Source organism: Colias eurytheme, chromosome 2, assembly GCF_061535395.1.
Source record: "Colias eurytheme isolate Ceu_HAF_F1 chromosome 2, ilColEury1 Martin Lab GWU primary, whole genome shotgun sequence".
Taxonomy (NCBI): Eukaryota; Metazoa; Arthropoda; class Insecta; order Lepidoptera; family Pieridae; genus Colias; species Colias eurytheme.
This window is the reverse complement of record NC_142981.1, coordinates 5,085,496-5,104,087: the sequence shown is the minus strand read 5'-3', so window position 1 is coordinate 5,104,087 and position 18,592 is coordinate 5,085,496. Positions and strand designations below refer to the sequence as shown.

General features: G+C 31.7%; 5 protein-coding genes across 7 annotated transcripts; 2 read left to right on the top strand and 3 right to left on the bottom strand.

Moving 5' to 3' along the window:
• Window positions 1-3,203: 3,203 nt before the first annotated feature.
• Window positions 3,204-7,264, bottom strand: Mo25 (calcium binding protein Mo25). Its single transcript, XM_090112395.1, has 7 exons — window positions 7,161-7,264; window positions 6,755-6,942; window positions 6,563-6,679; window positions 6,331-6,473; window positions 5,691-5,859; window positions 5,065-5,334; window positions 3,204-4,665 (listed from the first exon to the last, which is right to left on the bottom strand). Exons 2-7 carry the CDS (start codon window positions 6,881-6,883, stop codon window positions 4,486-4,488), a joined length of 1,008 nt encoding a protein of 335 aa, XP_089968521.1. The 5' UTR covers window positions 6,884-6,942; window positions 7,161-7,264; the 3' UTR covers window positions 3,204-4,485.
• Window positions 7,265-7,715: 451 nt separating this feature from the next.
• On the top strand, window positions 7,716-10,848 carry LysRS (Lysyl-tRNA synthetase). 2 transcript variants are annotated; one of them, XM_090112373.1, is made up of 8 exons: window positions 7,716-7,851; window positions 8,056-8,428; window positions 8,504-8,755; window positions 8,850-9,242; window positions 9,503-9,685; window positions 9,789-9,949; window positions 10,270-10,510; window positions 10,678-10,848. In XM_090112373.1, exons 1-8 carry the CDS (start codon window positions 7,817-7,819, stop codon window positions 10,774-10,776), a joined length of 1,737 nt encoding a protein of 578 aa, XP_089968499.1. In that variant the 5' UTR covers window positions 7,716-7,816; the 3' UTR covers window positions 10,777-10,848. The 2 variants fall into 2 exon arrangements, with proteins under 2 accessions (XP_089968499.1, XP_089968493.1); XM_090112367.1 differs by having other exon boundaries at window positions 7,850-7,988.
• Window positions 10,845-11,922, bottom strand: LOC149910315 (deubiquitinase OTUD6B-like). The gene has a single exon (XM_090112385.1). It carries the CDS (start codon window positions 11,831-11,833, stop codon window positions 10,967-10,969), a length of 867 nt encoding a protein of 288 aa, XP_089968511.1. The 5' UTR covers window positions 11,834-11,922; the 3' UTR covers window positions 10,845-10,966.
• A 958-nt stretch (window positions 11,923-12,880) lies between these two features.
• Paf-AHalpha (Platelet-activating factor acetylhydrolase alpha) lies at window positions 12,881-15,376 on the top strand. Its single transcript, XM_090112357.1, has 4 exons — window positions 12,881-13,079; window positions 13,271-13,477; window positions 13,550-13,672; window positions 13,757-15,376. The coding sequence occupies exons 1-4, from the start codon at window positions 13,014-13,016 to the stop codon at window positions 14,036-14,038; spliced, it is 678 nt and encodes a 225-aa protein (XP_089968483.1). The 5' UTR covers window positions 12,881-13,013; the 3' UTR covers window positions 14,039-15,376.
• A 166-nt stretch (window positions 15,377-15,542) lies between these two features.
• On the bottom strand, window positions 15,543-17,385 carry sicily (NADH dehydrogenase (ubiquinone) complex I, assembly factor 6 homolog sicily). 2 transcript variants are annotated; one of them, XM_090112337.1, is made up of 5 exons: window positions 17,096-17,385; window positions 16,779-17,016; window positions 16,459-16,691; window positions 16,004-16,166; window positions 15,543-15,872 (listed from the first exon to the last, which is right to left on the bottom strand). In XM_090112337.1, the coding sequence occupies exons 1-5, from the start codon at window positions 17,212-17,214 to the stop codon at window positions 15,693-15,695; spliced, it is 933 nt and encodes a 310-aa protein (XP_089968463.1). In that variant the 5' UTR covers window positions 17,215-17,385; the 3' UTR covers window positions 15,543-15,692. The 2 variants fall into 2 exon arrangements, with proteins under 2 accessions (XP_089968463.1, XP_089968471.1); XM_090112345.1 differs by having other exon boundaries at window positions 15,545-15,872; window positions 16,779-17,020; window positions 17,096-17,222.
• Window positions 17,386-18,592: the final 1,207 nt, after the last annotated feature.

Sequence of the window (18,592 nt, the reverse complement as noted above, 5' to 3'; positions counted from 1 at the left end):
CAGTCATTTGAAAATGCATTCGAATTTCCTGTCCATTTGTTACATCTGCTAACAGCGATTCTACAGTCGGTCGAAACTGCATATAAATTACTTATTCAAATATTGGTTAAATTTTTGAAACGTGATCCCGAATTTCATTTATTTGAGGTGTCACAGCGGTGACTTTTTTTCACTTATAATACCACAAGAGCTTCAAAATTATCGGGTATTTTCCGAAAGGTTCGTTGCAAACAAATGAAGGAGTCAAGTTTTTCAGGTTAAAAAATCACGAGGGCGAAGCGCGAGTGATTTTTCCTATTGTCGATATTTGGGTCGGAAAAATAATCATAATAAACTGTTCAAGACAATAAATGTGTGAAGATGTATAAAACATATTGAACACTTCAAGTCTTTTTAGTAGCGTCGTTTAAAATCAAATTCATTATGCTTTCGGCACTAAAAATATCTAAGTGAAAGCCATAGGACTACAGTCAAAGGGTGTATCGAATTAGATATCGTTACACTATAAAAATAACTACTTTAAAAAAACCGACTTCAAAAACGGAAAAGTAAAAAATAATTAATTACTACATATTATTTAGTTGTGTTATTCACTATATAGGTTTGAAGTCGGTGCCAAGCACTAAGCACTTATTAAACTACGCTATTTTTTGATACAAGAACTACCTACTTGCATAATTCAATTACATTATTCGCAATACAAAAAATTGGCTATTTTCGATATAAAAACTACACTACTCTTGGTGTAAGTCCTACGCTTATAAATCATCTCATTCACTCAATAAATGTGTGAAGATGTGTATATTATTACGTATTGAAAACTTCATTAGTAGCCTCGTTTAAAATCAAATTCAGTATGCTTTCGGCACTAAAAATAAGAACCTACTTTTCCGTTTTTGAAGTCGGTTTTTTTAATGTAGTTTTAATAGTTTTTAACCTACGTAGTTTTTTTGTTTGACTGGGAATCGCCCTAAAGTCGCTTCTGTTCAAGAGTTTACTTAACACACTCGTCGCTTCGCTCCTCGCTACCTATTTGAATATTTACGCCGGCCGCTGACGTGAATTGCTCGCTTCGCTCGCTTGGCTAGTGCGGTAGTTCAAAAGTTAACCTAACTCGCTCGTCGCTTCGCTCCTCGCTACTTCTTTGAATATTTACGCCGGCCGATGACGTGACTGGCTCGCTTCGCTCGCTTGGCTAGTGCGGTAGTTCAAAAGTTAACCTAACTCGCTCGTCGCTTCGCTCCTCGCTACTTCTTTGAATATTTACGCCGGCCGCGGACGTGACTTGCTCGCTTCGCTCGCTTGGCTAGTACAGTAGTTTAAAGGCTTTGTCAGATAGGACGCGTATTTTAGCGCTGCGTAGTAGCGCTACAGCGTCCTGTTTTAACGTCGCGCGAGGCTTCGTCAAACAGAACGCTTTAGCGCGCGTTAGGACACAGCAATTGATATTATTAAAGCTGCATGTTGTTTACATAATTATTACTTACGAACAAAACAAGGTACAGCGATATTAACTCCGGAGTCGGAAGAATTTTTTACCTACCAGTTTCATTAATTTCTTCTCCGATTTTGCCTTCATTGATATATTATCTTTATAGTTTATATGAACTATCCTTCGCATGGATATTTTCTAACCAATTCTATCAAATTTTCGGTCATTATGCAGTATTTTATTATTATTTTACGCCTATTAACTCCGACGCTAAAGTAAAATTTGTAAAAAAATACAACACCCGACGTTAAAGCGTCCTAACGCCGCGACAGAACGTTGCGTACTGCTAGCGCCGGCGCTCTGTTTGACGGTATTCTACGATGGTAGTAGAACACATCTTAGCGTCATATCGCGGCGTCAACTTAACGCTCTGACGCGCGCTAAGTACGCGTCCTGTCTGACAAAGCCTTAAAAGTTAACTTAATTCGCTCGTCGCTTCGCTCCTCGCTACTTCTTTGAATATTTACGCCGGCCGCTGACGTGACTTGCTCGCTTCGCTCGCTTGGCTAGTGCGGTAGTTCAAAAGTTAACCTAACTCGCTCGTCGCTTCGCTCCTCGCTACCAATTTGAATATTTACGCCAGCCGCTGCCGTGATTCGCTCGCTTCGCTCGCTTGGCTCGTGCGGTAGTTCAAAAGTTAATAAATATTTTCTACTCCGGGAGGCTGTCGACCTTCGAGGTTGCGCGGTGCGCGGGCAGCAAGCAGCCCGCGGTGCCATCTTTTTCCGTTGCTATATTCCTATTACCCTTCCTACTATGGAAATTTCCATACAAAATTTTCGAAAAAAAAATTTCGCTTTTTACCAAAAATTTTTATATGCCTGGAAGCGGACCAGGTTTTGAAGCATTTTTTACTTCGGCGACCCTGACCTACCTGCCACCAGTTCAGAGAACCATTGAATTTCGTGATGTATGGAAAATGGAAACCGGGGGTCGGAGAGAAATTCTGAGTATGCAGTTTTGTAAATCTGGCCGATTAGAGCATAGAAGTCAATTTTCAGACCGATCGTAAAGTAACCGGCGCCACCATCTTGCTTTGAAAATTGGCCATTTTTGAAAAAAAAATTGCGTCCAATTTGAAATTTCTCCATTGCCCTGGTAGCGCCCCATGTTTCTGATCATTTTTTAGTTCTACACCTCCCACCTATCTGGCGCCGTTTCGGAGAGCCGTCGAATTTCGCGTTGTATGAAACTCGGAAACCAGCAGTGAAAACTCGATTATGAGTATGCCAACTTAATGTGCGGCTCGATTAAAGCCCCTGTGCCAAGTTTCAGCGCGATCGGACCAGCCATGGCCATTTTTATTTGTATAAAGCTTGAACGTTTTATTTGTACAAATGTAATGCGAATATCTGAAATAATACCATTTTCAAACTGAACTTTATTATTTTTAATTCCTATATTCCAAAAAAATATATAGAATTAACACATTGTTAACATAAATAAAAGTACTGAATAGGTGGAAAGTGCGTTGCTCCACTGACTTATTTGTCATTGAAAACTATATCATTTTTTATTTATCTTTTAATAACACATATCTTCTCAGAATTTATACAAATTAATTTTCATAATGTATGTAGGTAGTTTATAATTAGTAATAAATTCCTCCCATTTTAGAAAATAAATAAAGGAATAGGAATTACCTATTGATTATTAACAAAAAATAGGGTATTTATCATGTAAGATTTGGAATAAAGAAAAAAAGACAGCATTTTTCTAATAATTTATTCATCATGTGACAAAATTTGCCCAATGTACAAAATGTGGTTATGTTATTAGGTATATTGTGGCTAATTTAGATTTTTAAGACATTATCCCTGCTTTACGATTCGAAATATGTTCGACTTGTCTATATTAATTATTTTATAAATTATCTTTGCCTAGCAAGCTACGATATTATCGATGCAAAACGTTACTCTTTAATTGCTTATCATATAATGTGACCACTGCGATTCTTTCAATTGTCGATAAATCGTATAGATAAGCAACATGTGCAGTGACTTTCAATTTCAGTGGACATTTTAAAAATTCCATCTAATAAAACTTATATATTTTGAAAAAAAAAACCAATAGAAAATAATAATAAAATGATATAAGTAACACTGTAAAAATAATTTTCTATTGGTTCTTTTAAAGCATTTTCTTAGGATTTCGGCCGATTCACATAGCACTTCGATAACACCATCTAACACAATTTGTTCATTTGTAACATTCGCAAATAAAATTAAATATTATATACTGATATAAATATTTTATTCAGCTGACAGAATGTATAAATGTGATGACAAAAGAAATCTTTAAACTATGCCTCGTTTCTTAAAATGATTATATAAATTATAATTTAAAACAAGACATTGAATTTACAAAGTATTTAACAGTGTTGCTAAATTAAACTAGTTATTCTCAAAGCACTTAGCAACATATCAGCAATATATACATAATGTAGATATATCGTTAAGAATAAATAACCAATACTGACAATATTGTATGATATATATATGATATTGATGCTCAATCCTAATGGCTCAAACATGAATAAAATGATAAAAAGTAAAAAATATATGTCATATTTACAAATTACACAATAGTATGGTAAAAGATCTTTAGAAACAGATTTTCTCATCAACTTTTTAATGTCCTAATTTAACAACTGTTTGTATGCTACAATAATATAGATATACTATTTCCATTGTGACTTAGGAACTGTCACTAAACACGTCATAATAACTAAAATGGTTTTAACAACTTACAAAAAGTATAAGCAAACCATAGAAATAACACTAAAAATTCCTACAAATGTTAATTTGCTCGTAGCACAAATATACTTTTACTCTTGACTCATCACAGACCGAATGTATATCGTTTATAATTATTTGGGAGTCTAGTGTTCGGCACGACACCATCTGGTGACTTAGAAGCGTTTAAATATAATATAGCGTCTATAACTAACTTCTATCATGAGGAAGTGGTGATGTGACAAAATGCAATAAATGTTAGTGTTCTAACGGTTTCAATTCCTTAATTTGCTTTATAAGATAAGCCTTTTCATCATTAAACTGTTCATCTTCGGAGCGGTCTGTATGAAACTTAGTCAGAAAATCCACCAATTTATCTTGATTTCGGAGCAATATATCTAAAATTGGTTTTGGTTTATTTGGATTAGCTACAAAAACCTGTAAAAAAATAAATTATTTTTGTATAAAAACGAAAAATGGTACTTCAAGAATTTTGTAATGAAGGTTTTCAATGCAAAAAAAAAAACCTAAAAATTTTCTTGTGTTTACAGTTATAAAAAAAAATACAATGAGTATTTTTGTTTCTTCAGGAAACTTTTTAAATAACAAGCTTTGAATTTATTTGCTTGGAAGTATTGTCATTTAAATAGATTATGAATTCTGAAGAAAACTATACATGTCATGACATGCAATAAACACTGAATCACAATTATGCTAAGCCAAACTCTGCCTACCTGTATATATAGCCTACCTCCATATGGAGGCAGAGTTTTCTAATAAGCGCATACAACTATTTGAACATTAGCACCATGTAATAGGTGGCTAACTACAACTTACCTTAAAAACATGGAAAGCTTCAAATTGTATATTGCGTGATTTTTCTTTAAGCATATTCATCATAAGTTTTAAGTTATCAGGGTTGGTTATATAACGTGTCATTATCGAAAAGTTGTGCCGATCCAAGAGTAGTTCACCGAGCAACTTGAGACTTTGCCGTCGAGTAACATAGTTTTCCGAGTTCAACAATCTCTGGTAATGGCTAAACACCTTATCATAATTTGCTTCTAAAAACTCAGCACACAATAATTTGTGTCTTGTTAATAATTCCTAAAAAGTATATAAAATTATAAAAGTTTGTAAAATGAGCATTGAAAGATCTTGAAGGAAGAGAAATTTTAAGTATTCATAATAAAATGTCACAATAACAACAACCTGAATAACAAAACATGCAATTTTAACTGATTTTTGTCAATTTTATTCTAGGATAAATCTCAAAATCACAATTAATTCAGATGTAAAAGAGTATAGTATATTCTATGTTCTAAAACTGTTAAAGATGTAAGTATAGTCTAAATTATTATGTTAATTTTTCATGGTAATTGAATTATAAATGCAATCACAAATTAAATATGGTAATTGTTCTAGTAATTAAACAATTATGAATAATTCAAGATATAATTTACCTTAAATGTAGAAAAGGCATCAGAGGCAATGTCAAATGTAGATACTTCAACATAACGGAAGAAATTGTAAAAGTCGTCAGAGTATAACATTATTTTAGCTAAAGCCTCATATCTGGCACACTCTCTGAGCATGGTACCGCAGTTTGATGCAATTTCCTGATGCTCATATCTGTAATAATACAAATAAATTGATAATATGTGGACAACAATTGTTGTTATCACAAACTTAATCAGTTTATTAGTACAAAGATGCTATGAAGCAAAAATTGTCTTTTTTAGATTTTATAAAATAATCTCAATGCAATATATACAGCTTTCCTTAAGTATATATTGCATACATTTGTTAATGTTAATATTACACTAATTACTACTTTTTAACATTTTATATCACTAAACTAAATCTATTCAATATAAATTTAACAGAATTTTTGTTCTTAGACCTTTGATAAACCTTTTAAATAACACTATTTGTTTCTCTATTTCTTACCTTCTCTTTTGGTTTTTCCGTTGTTTTAAATAAACAAAATCAAAGTAGAAGCAGAACACCAGTTAAAAATTAATTTTCAAATATAACTAAATAATCATGATAAGTAAATCTAAATAGTAAAGACAAACAATCTTGAACACAAAGAAATCTTACCCAGACATTAAGGTGAACAAAATTTCTGGCTTAGTACATATGTACTCAACAGTAGGTGATCGGGTGCCAATTTGACGTCTCAACACATTATTAAACACTTGGGCAACATCCTTCTTTCCTTCAAAGTCGATGCGATTTAAATTCTGTATTGAACAAGTATTACTTTAGTTATTAAGTAATCCTAAAATGAGTATTATTCTCTTAAAAAGCAATAATATTTAGTTATTCTTACTTGAATGAGAAGAAGAAGTAAGTTTGTATTATAAAGTTCCTGAGCGAGCTGAGCCACTATAATATCCGCTTGTGGTTCTGCATCAGAAGTGCCATAAAGCATGTTTTTTATCAACACCTATAATGAAACCAAGGCTAAGTATATAAACAATCTTATTACAACAAAACAAAGTAAATTCTTCAAATACCATACCAAGTTTTTGCTAACATCTTCTTGTGCTTTTTCAGCTTTTTTGTCACCTCTTTCCAGAGCTGTTACCGCATCCTTTAACGATCTAACAAGCTCCGCGGGGCTCTTCTGAGACTTACCAAAAAGAGGCATAGTATTTTAATTATTTTTTCACTGATAATCGGAATAATCCAGTCCACATAAGATTATACCTGAAAACGATATCTATTTATAAAAACAAAAACATATTATCACGAATCCACAGATCTATTCACTTGCTCTATGTCCACTGGAATGAAACAGAAATAAAAATGAGTTTGACAAATTAATGGTATATTCGCCAACTTTTTTACAATCAAAAGGGTATAAAAGAAAGTTTAAAAACTTTGTCATTACTTTACAAATAAAAATGTTAAAAAAACACACTCACTTTCTGATTATTACATTAAAATCGCACCTAGCGACATTTATCAGTGCCAGACAAATCACAAAACGAACCGAACAGCCATCGAACAGCTGTGATGTCAATACAATTATTACCAGCATAAAAAATAAAAATTATAATCATCCTACAAAAAGATTTAAGAACTTACAACAGTATTATATTATCTGTGATAGTACATTTATGTCTCTGACGGTCTCTGATGATACTCATATTCACAGCTCATAATTTTAGTCTGAAACTGTACATAACATAAACTGAAAATATAATATTTAATATATAACAATATATATATTATGCATAATAAAAATTTAATAATATGTATATAAATTGAATTAACTATATCAATGAAGATAGCATTCAAATTAAAGAAATTATGATTCGAATTCAAAATATAATGAAGTTTAATGAGTCATTCAGCATTCTTCTACGTATCAATTGGCCACAGATAGTATAAAATATATGACAACAAATTGCAAAAATCGTAGAGTGAGAATACGGCAAAAATTCATGAACGTGTCGAGTGACGAGTGTTGAATGACGTATGACTTGAGACCTCAGGGTTCGATTTCGTATGTCCTATTTTATAGGTTATAAATTTGTATATTCTTAGGTGAATTATAATCTAGGATTTGAACAATATAATGGCAGAAACTACCACTGAAAAGTTATCAAAAAAGTGAGTATTGTGTGAAAGAATTATAAGCACAATATGTTTACCTTACGGACGGTATCAGTTTTACCTGGTGCTTTAATGTGCAGAAAAAGTATATTTTCCAAACAATTAAATCAGTTATATTCAACACTAAATCCACGGTTGGTTTTTTAATAATTCCTCTTAATTGTCTAAACATTGAGAAATTCATTTTTATGTCATTTACAGTGAACTGAAACGGCGTTTGAAAGCCGAACAGAAATTAAAAGAAAAAGCTGAGAAAGCTTCTCAGCAACCTATAGTAAATGTAGAAAAGAAATCATCAAAAGCGGAGGAAGAAATAAGTCCTAATGAATATTACAAATTGAGATCTGCTGCTGTGGCAGCCCTTAAGAATGCTTCAAAGGAAGATCACCCATATCCTCATAAATTTACTGTTACAATTTCACTGGAGGAGTTTATTGAAAAATATAATAATTTAAATAGTGGGGATGTTCTTGAAAATGTTACTCTGTCAGTAGCTGGCAGAATTCATTCTATAAGAGAGTCTGGTGCTAAACTAATTTTCTATGATTTAAGAGGGGAAGGCGTGAAGATTCAGGTTAATTTTTATCTTATTGTATGTAGTACATAGATAAGCATGACATTTAAAAATAAACTTATTATTTTTTAATAGGTAATGGCTAATGCAAAAATGTATGAGTCTGAGGAAAAATTCATACATGACACTGATAAATTACGAAGAGGTGACATTATTGGGTGTGTGGGTCATCCTGGTAAAACTAAGAAAGGAGAGTTATCTATTGTTCCTAAAACAGTGAAATTGCTCTCTCCCTGCCTTCATATGTTGCCTCATTTACATTTTGGTCTCAAGGACAAGGAAACTAGATTTAGGAAGAGGTATTTGGATCTCATATTAAATGACAAGGTAAGTAATATGATGTCAAATATATTTGTTATGCTAATAATAAATAGAAAAATAATACTAGAACCACATATTTATTCTTAAAAATTGTTCCCAGGTGAGACAAACGTTTTACACAAGATCAAAAATTATTTCATATGTAAGAAGATTCTTAGACAACCTTGGCTTTTTGGAGATTGAGACTCCAATGATGAACATGATACCAGGAGGAGCTACAGCCAAGCCCTTCATTACACATCACAATGATTTGAATATGGATCTGTATATGAGAATAGCCCCAGAGTTGTATCACAAGATGTTAGTTGTTGGTGGCTTGGATCGAGTCTATGAAATTGGCAGACAGTTCAGAAATGAGGGTATTGATTTAACCCACAACCCTGAATTTACAACTTGTGAATTTTATATGGCTTATGCTGATTACCATGACTTGATGTCCATTACTGAAAGCATGATTTCTGGGATGGTAAAGAGCATCCATGGTAGCTACAAGGTAATCCTCATTTTATTATTTACTAGCGGTCCGCCCTGGCTTCGCCCGTGGTACATATTTCGCAATAAAAGGTAGCCTATGTTCTTTCTCAGGGTCTAAAGATTATCTGTGCCAAATTTCATCAAAATCGGTCCAGTAGTTTATGCTTGAAAACCATACATACATACATACAAACCTTTCCTCTTTATAATATTAGTATAGATAAATCTTATTTTTAAATTTGTACCAAGAATTGTAAGATTAATGATGAAATATTTCAGGTGAAATATCACCCTGATGGGCCAGAGGGTGAAGAAGTTGAGATTGATTTTACTCCACCATTTGCTCGGGTACCCATGATTGCAACACTTGAAAAAGAACTGAAAGTTAAAATGCCAGCAGCAGATCAACTTGATTCAGCTGAAGCCAATGCATTTTTGAGCCAACTTTGTGAAAAACATGAGGTAAGGTCAGATTTCTTAAACCTTAAATTATATAAATGAAATGGCCTTATAGAAAATATTATTTTAATAAATTTAAATAACTATAACTCTAATATACCATTAGGTTGAATGTCCACCACCCAGAACAACAGCAAGATTATTGGACAAACTGGTTGGTGAATTCCTTGAGGAGAAATGTATTAATCCAACCTTTATATTAGATCATCCTCAAATTATGAGTCCACTGTCTAAATATCACAGAGATATTCCAGGACTCACTGAAAGGTAAATTTTTGTTAAAGTACATATTAAAAGCATCATGCTGAATTATATTTAAGCAACTTTAATAATGATGACCTTTTTACTTTTTACTTCACTGATAAATGGCTGATAAATTTTTAGTTACCATTGTTTGCATGGTAACTAAAAGTAATTTTATGCATTTACTTATCAATAATAAGCAAATACTGCATAACTATTAACATATTAAAATATCACTGTTCTTTATGATTATGAGATTATAATAAACAGCTATACAATGCTTGTCAATTACAAGTCATATAAATACATACTAATTTTTAGTCTATAAAAATATCTACTTTTAGGTTTGAATTGTTTGTTATGAAGAAAGAGATATGCAATGCATACACAGAGTTGAATGACCCAGCAACCCAAAGGGAGAGGTTTGAACAGCAAGCCAAGGATCGTGCGGCTGGCGATGATGAAGCACCACCCACAGATGAAGCTTTTTGTACTGCTCTTGAATATGGTCTTCCCCCCACTGGGGGTTGGGGGCTCGGTGTTGATCGCCTTACTATGTTCTTAACGGACTCTAATAATATTAAGGTATGGCACCTTTGTCCAAGTTGTAAATTATAAAATTGCATGTTATAGTTTTACATACTACTTTACATCATACTACAGATGATAGAACTAATTTATATTATAAGATAAAAAGAATAACTAATTGATTGTCATACATATTTTAATTTACATTTTGATTAACTTTACAGGAGGTACTGCTTTTCCCTGCCATGAAACCTGATGATCCCAATAAACACAACACAGAGGATGGTGAAGCTAATCAAACCCCTACTCAGAATGGAGCATAATTTGATTGCATTGATAATTTTGTGTTTCATCGAAATTTGTAATACTAACCAGTAATAAATATACCACATTCATTCTAGTTGTTTTATTTGATAATTATAAAAACAATAGTTTGTATACCTTTACTATGTGAAAGTACCTTTATTCAGTATATTAAATATTACTTAAATACTAGTTAAACCTTATAATAAATTACTCTTGATTATCATTCAATATCTGAGTTGAATTATAATGTTCTCCTAAACTGTACATATGCCGATGATAAGTAATTATCAATGAAGGTCCAGGGTACTCTTCTCCCTGTTCAATAGTTTCAGGGCCAGTGGCTTGAATAACAGTTATGGGACATTTTAAAATATTTGACAAAGCTCTTATTTCTAGTTGTCCACCCCAAACTTTAGTGTTACATATTTTATCACAGTATTCATTGAATTCAGTATCTGTCAGCATTTCAAATGTATCTGGATTAGTTAAGAAAGGTAGAAAATCATCTTTGTTACTTCTTATATGAGTTGCAACATTACTTCTTAATTGTTCAACTGTAACACTAGAATCTTTTTTAATAGTCAGTTGGTGTGAAATTGCTTTGTATAAACAGTCTCCATCGGATGGAATGGAATAAATTGTGAGCCCCCTTTGTTTAAGCCGGGAAGAAATTTCTTGAATTTCTTTATTTCTAGGTCCATGCAGATTTTCTTTTTCTTGTAGCTTTATTTGTGCTTCTCGCTCTCTTTCCTGTTGTAATTTTTTGTCCCTACGTTTTTGGGCTTTAGACAATTTAGTTTTTGTACCTTCTTCATCATTGTCATTACTATTTATTTCTTCAATTAACTCATCTTCATTATGGCATTGTTTTTGCGATTCTTCAATCTCTTTTTTATGGCGAATATCAATGTCCATTTCTAACCTAGCAATTTCAGCGGTTAGTTCTTTTTTCCTTGATTTATCATTTTTAGCAACTTTTTTTAAACCCTGTATCCTGGCTTGTAGTTCTTTTCGCTCTTTTTTATGTCTATCCTCAATTGATAAATTGCATAAGTCGTCAATATTATCTTCCATATTATTTTGATTTTATTATTAAAGCTTATTTAGCGATGCCGGTATTTAAGACAAAAGGCACTCGTATTATAATAAATTAATATACTCAGAAACTATATAACCTTCACTTATAACAGAAACTATTCCATTTTAAATTATTTGCTTTTTGAGTTTTGACAGCTTCGCGCGAAGGATAGATCATTCCCTCTCGCTCACACACGGCCGTACAGTATGCTAAAAAATAATGGAAAAATAAAATCACTAAAATGTATTTGATTTTCCCTATAATAGTTTTTATCATAAATTTACAATGACAATTATGCATTTGCGAAAGTAAATAATGTTTTATTGGAATTTGACAAAATATGTTCTTTGGGAAAAGTTGTTCAGACTTCAGTTTTATGGGCTCATTACAAATATTATGGGTATTTTGTTACATTCTGTATACGTAAATATGATAATTCATATAAATACACAAATACCATAACAAAAAAGTTTGTCAACAAACAATTTGAAATAATTAATAAAATAATTATCCATTTACGTTATTTTTATTTTCTTTTTTGCTGATCCTACCATCTGTCAAAGTCAGCTTTGGCCGCCATTCGTAGAGTGAGAATGGTTCATTCTCACTCTACGCCGCCATTGAAATTCGTTTCTTTATTGAACTGCCTAATCTCGTGCCTAATATTGTCTATTTTAAAATGTCACGATGCGCAATGTGCTAATTTTGACAGTGATTGACATTTCACTTTTGCTTCGATATCGCCTCTGCTCAGAGGAATAATAGGTTTATTGCTCTGAGCGCCTCTGTGATCGCCTCAATCTCGGCCTCAAATCTCACTAAAATTATGCACTCTGCCTGTGCACTCTGCTGTAATGATCAATAATATCATATAATCATAGGGCGCGGGCGGTGGTTAGCGTGTGTTTTGAATCCCGTCAAGTAATCATTATGTTTTTTTTAATTCTCACTTACAAAGCATTTGAAGGTAAACTAAATATCTGATTCTATACTTTAATTACTTGCTCTGTGGTACCTATCACAAAATCATTGACGTTGACAGATTGGATTTTCAGAGTCAGCGGATCAAGCCAAAGCCATTTTATTTGAAAATTGTCAAATAGGAAAACTGAAAATACTGTGATTTTAATTTAAAATCCTGAGCTATATTCAGTTAATATTTAAAGTCGTGATAATATGAATCCTTGTTCCATAGCAACTCCCCAACAGGATACAGAAGGCGATGGAAGGTGGAATAGCATTGTAAGTTACTATGATAATATTTAAATAATTTTTCTGTATCATGCGACGTGGTTGGATATTAATATATATTTACAGTCATACATTTATGGCTGTAAATTGTATAAATTCTTGTTCAAAAAGTAGATTATAAGTAGTTCACGAATAATTTAATGTGCAATACACTACTTTTTTAAAAATCGTTTTAATTTTAGCACAACAGATTTCTTTCCGACGCCAAAGGAAAAGATGCCGATGTAATCTTTATTGGTGACTCGATTCTTCAAGCATTAGAACATACAGAAACATGGAACCAATGGTTTGCTCCATTACACTGCCTTAACTTTAGTATTCATAGGGATCAAACACAAAATGTACTATGGCGTATTAAAAACGGAGAACTTGACCATGTAGACCCAAAAGTAAGTCAAATACTTATTAATTAACTTGTATTTTATACAACTTTCCTTTTTTAAACAATATTTAACTTACAGGTAATTGTGTTACACGTAGGAACTAATAATATAGAACACACAGCTGAACAAATTTGTGAAGGTATCATAGAAATTATACATACTATTCAAGAGAAACATCCTAGTGTCTATATTGTTATACCTGTAAGTATATAAAAAAGTGTATAGTGTTATTTTGAAAAAGTGATGAATGCAGTGTACTTATTCTCAAAATAATTTCTATTTCAGAGTCTTCTCCCTAGAGGCAGGCATCCAAATTCTTTAAGGGAGAAACATGTTAAAATAAACCAATTATTAAGAGAAAAAATTACCACCATGAAAAAAGTAGATATGGTATCAATTGATAAGGGTTTTATTCAGAGTGATGGAACAATTAGCCACCATGATATGCACGATTACCTAATACCAACTAATGCAGCCTTTCGGAAGGCCTTCGAACCCGTTCATGATCTCTTACATCAGTTATTATCTGAAGGAGAACCAGAAATTGACTTAACACCTTCAGAATAAACTTTATAATATTCAGGATATATATATTAGCTTTTTTTTGGCAAGCTCATTGTGATTATACAGTAGTACTTATTTATATTTAGCTTTTTTATTATAGGCTTAAGAATTTAATGTCTTGAATAGTTTATATTTCACTGATACATTCCCGATTTTAATGTGTATTGGCTGTGTATATTTAGGCATATCTGATTAAAAAAAACTAAAATAAAGTAAATGTGATTATTAAAGAGGATAATTGTAAAATATTCAACTCATTTCAAATGAAGTATTTTTGTATCTGCAAAAATTATCAATTGGCTAATAAAATGATTAATTATTTCATATGGAATTAATGGCATGTGATACATTTTAATTATGTCCTAATGGATTGTACTGTGTAAAGTTGCATTTATTATAATTATTTAGACAACAATTTGGATACATGGTAAGCCTGTAAATTTTGTACTGAATGTTTCTACTTTCTAGCATTTATATTTATCACATTATGTTAAGTGTCTTATCAAGTTGCTTTTTATCATTATACTGAATAATAATGCAGCTTTCTTTATGAATCTGGCCTCGTATGAAATATTTTTTTTTATATAAAAAAAAAAACAATAAATGGATGGTCAATTTTATGAAAATAAGGATATGAACATAAATAAATGTTATTGTCAACTAAAATATGCATTGGAATCACAATTAGAATTAAATATCAGGGTTTTAGGACACCTATGGAATTCCTCAATTATAAATTGTATCTATTTCAATAGTTTCATATATGTGTTATATTGAATAATATTTTAAGGACCAATTAACCATTGGTTATTTTTAGGAGAACAAAACATCTCAAAGTTATCAAGAAATACTGCCACAAATAAATAATCTTACTGAAAAATTAACTTACTAACAGGGTTATGTACTTATTATAAAATTTATTCTTAGTGAAGAGTGAAGACATACATGTAACTGAATATGTTTGTTAAAGTAGTGTGATTGATTAAATTTTGCATTTGATAAAATTTATGATCTCGAGTGCAAAAAGATAAATAAAATTTGCATTGTATAAATTTACTTTTTCTAAAACTTTTTCGTGAGAATTGATTAAATTAACCAAAGAATTAATTTTACCAAAGGTTGAATTTAACACCAGACTTTGAAATATGTATATCACAAAGGGTTGTTATAAGCAAGATCTCATCTACAGCAATGGTTGTGTAAAATATATTCTCATTCAATTTTGTTCCATGCTCAATGCTACAAAAAAACTACTTCCATAAGTGAAAAATGTTTTAAAATCAGTTCATAGAATAGTAAATGAATGCATTGTGTTGAGGTATGAAGGTATGGCATAAACAGTGATAAAATTTGTTTCCAGTGTAAAGTATTACAATTTCATACTACTGTAGAATATTAGCTACTCAAGTTGCCAAACGCTTGAATCTCAAATGTTATTATTTATTTGCATGATTAAGCTTGAAGTAAAAGTGCAATTGTTTCTTACAAATTGTTTTAATTTCCCTTTAGACATAATAACAAAAACAACATTTTTGTGACTAATAAGGTAACATTTTTCTATGTTTGTACAATATTTTCTTTGTGTTCTTTACACTATTATTGGATGGTCATTTGCTGTTTACTAAGATAATTTAATAATCAGATATGAAAGTATACATTAATATTTATTAAGAAGCCTTTTATAATATAAATGAAAAGGTAATGTTGGGTTTCTCTTCTGCAATGATAGATCATAAACATTAAAATTATTTTTCTGGAGCTTCTTTAGATAATTTTCAACTGCAGTAGCTGGTAAAAGTATTTGGTGAACTATTTTGGGCACTTCTATAGCTCTGGCCTGAAAAAAAAATATTATTGGTGATCAATTTCTTACAAGTATTATTTATCAGGTCATATATTTATAACAAAAATGTTATCTATTATCAGGTGTAAGCTGTTATATTGTACAAAGAATTTTATGTGACATACTTTTTGTAAATGACTATTTGCTCTGCTTGCAACTTCAAAAACAACATTCCTCATATCTTCATTATCTATTCCCCTCAATATTGATTCTTGGCTTATTTTATATTTCATTAAAACATCCATTGGTAAAGAGACCACTTTATGATGATTGGATACATGAATAGACCTGTAAAATTTAAATCAATATACACATACACAACAAAAGGATATTTTTTTTATTTAAATATTATTAGTTTCATTAAGATCATAGAATATGCATACACATATCTAAAAATTTATATTATATTATACATTTTGAACATTTAAATAAAATTAGCGAAGTATTCATAAATTACTATAAATATGTACCATTCAATATGGTACATTTAACATCATTCAGTAATAAAGTTTCATTTAAAAATATACAAACACATTTTTAATTTCATATTTAAATATTTGTATGGAATAAGGTACATTACCTTAATATATTAGTTATCCCCTGAGCTTTTCCTAAATGTGACGCAGCATGGTCTGCATGTACATTTGCTATTCCAGCTATACTAAGAAGGAGGTAATAGACTGATGAAACTGAGTTTTCCGAGTGTTTTTCTATATCTTCTACTGTGCGAAAGTATTTCATTTTGAGTATGCTACTCCTGGATGATATTAATCTTTCTAAATACATTTGTGGAAGCTTATAACTTTTACATACCTGAAAATGTAAATTATATTAATTTAGGTATGCTTTAAATCGATGTTTCATTAACATGTCTAGCAAATTGTAAACTACTAATCTTACTTTGAACAATTCTTGAGCTACAGGATTAGCAGGTATACCAGATAAGTCCTCAGCTTTTTTGTAGATAGTACCAAGAGCATCTTGCCAGAATTGTAATCTCATAGATGCTATCTGTGGATCTGATGTTTGATCTTGAATTCGAGCAATTTCTGCATTGAATGCTCTGACTACCAATGCTGGTGATCGAATGGTTTTTGTCATAAGAAGAGTTGCCAAATAGTTTTCGTAATCATGCTGTCTATCTAGAAAATAATCACAAAGTAGCAGAATCACTAAGGTAAAATTATTTCAATGACAAAAATTCCCAAAATACGAACCTTACAATATTGGCACAGTAATTTAAACCATTCTCTTTATGAGCATTATGAGAGGCAGTTCTTTTTATAATAGAAGCCTGTATTATGAATCGTTCAACGCTAGGATAGATTTTTAACATGGTTGTTTTTTGTAGGTTACAATAACTAATTCAATTGAACAACTGTTCTTGATACTATGAGTGGTATTCCCACTTAGCCTTAAATTTCTATTTTATATTATATTCATATTATTGTTTCGTTTATTTTATTATTATTTTTTAACCCAACAAAAATTTGCAATAACTTAAATTGTCAATGGCCACGGACAATTCGCTATAGCGAAAATTCGCGCGGCGCGACTGGCGGCGCGTCTTGCGAATGAATCAAATGTATGGAAATGTACTGGGCATGCCACGCGCAGCGGCGACCAGCGAGACGACCGGCGAATTTCCCCGAGCGAATCGCGCGGCACGACTAGCGATCGAAACAAATGTATGAGTTATTACGGCGCAGCAGCGTTCCCAACCGTACGATAATTATCGTACAAACACGATAATTTGGTGCCTACGTACGATGTACGATAGCATGTTATTATCGTACGCTGATTTTACGATAATTTCTATCAGGCAAAATTCGAGAATTTATATTATTTCACCCATACAAATATGAAATTTTGACGTGTTTCATATCGAACTTTCATGGGAACAGTGAAATTTTGTCAGATTGAATTTTAAACTTGGCGCGTTTATTGAACATAAAGTGGAAAGGGAAGGGAATCGGTTCAGGTCTGTAGTCTGTACCACGCGTAAAACCAAAGAGTATAATGAATATTAAAGCGTCTTATTCACGGTCCATCCCCGACGTACGTCGGCTCAAGGCCGCGGTGCTGGATGTATCCTACTGACGATCGTGCGCGCATCAAGCATGGCTAGGGTTGCCAACTTTTATTTGAAGAAATAGAGTATATATGATTTTAAAGGAGGTAAATAAAGAGTAAATAAATATTTTTAAAAATGTATTTTTTGTACTTTTTACAGTACCTAAGAATTTTTCATTATTTTTAAATGAATTATATGAATCCAAACATTCCAAATCTAAATTTATATATTTCAAGAGATTAATTTTTAATGAAGCTCGGTTTCTCTCTTCCCGCCACTTCACATTCATGACCGAAAAGACTCTTTCAGTAAATGCTGAAGTGGTGGGAACAGAGAGTATATAGCTAATCATTTTTTTTAAACAAACAAATTCGTCAAGATATTTTTTTTAAATAAATTGCCATTTTTCTGCAGTGGACTTTTGCATAAAATCTGTGTTATTCAACAATTCGCCTTGGAGTTCTTTTAAAATAATAACTTCTGAATATAAACTGTCCATGTGTACAAGGTTGATCCAAAAGTAATGATAATTGGGATTTCCTGTGTACATAAAAATATAAAATAACCGTTTCTTGCTTGCTCATGTACTCACTAAGTTATCACAAAAAAATCATATCAATAGGCCACGTTTCCAAGTATT

Coding starts and splice junctions, on each gene's coding strand:
- Mo25 (XM_090112395.1), bottom strand. CDS start 6,883: ATGCCTCTTTTTGGTAAGTCTCAGAAGAGCCCCGCGGAGCTTGTTAGA. Junction 6,680..6,754: donor AAGATGTTAGCAAAAACTTG/GTATGGTATTTG, acceptor GTTTCATTATAG/GTGTTGATAAAAAACATGCT. Junction 4,666..5,064: donor AAGCTTTCCATGTTTTTAAG/GTAAGTTGTAGT, acceptor ATTTTTTTACAG/GTTTTTGTAGCTAATCCAAA.
- LysRS (XM_090112367.1), top strand. CDS start 7,885: ATGTTTACCTTACGGACGGTATCAGTTTTACCTGGTGCTTTAATGTGC. Junction 7,989..8,055: donor TATTCAACACTAAATCCACG/GTTGGTTTTTTA, acceptor TGTCATTTACAG/TGAACTGAAACGGCGTTTGA. Junction 8,429..8,503: donor GGGAAGGCGTGAAGATTCAG/GTTAATTTTTAT, acceptor ATTTTTTAATAG/GTAATGGCTAATGCAAAAAT.
- LOC149910315 (XM_090112385.1), bottom strand. CDS start 11,833: ATGGAAGATAATATTGACGACTTATGCAATTTATCAATTGAGGATAGA.
- Paf-AHalpha (XM_090112357.1), top strand. CDS start 13,014: ATGAATCCTTGTTCCATAGCAACTCCCCAACAGGATACAGAAGGCGAT. Junction 13,478..13,549: donor TTGACCATGTAGACCCAAAA/GTAAGTCAAATA, acceptor TTTAACTTACAG/GTAATTGTGTTACACGTAGG. Junction 13,673..13,756: donor GTGTCTATATTGTTATACCT/GTAAGTATATAA, acceptor TTTCTATTTCAG/AGTCTTCTCCCTAGAGGCAG.
- sicily (XM_090112337.1), bottom strand. CDS start 17,214: ATGTTAAAAATCTATCCTAGCGTTGAACGATTCATAATACAGGCTTCT. Junction 17,017..17,095: donor TACTGTGCCAATATTGTAAG/GTTCGTATTTTG, acceptor TTTTCTAGATAG/ACAGCATGATTACGAAAACT. Junction 15,873..16,003: donor CAAATAGTCATTTACAAAAA/GTATGTCACATA, acceptor TTTTTTTTTCAG/GCCAGAGCTATAGAAGTGCC.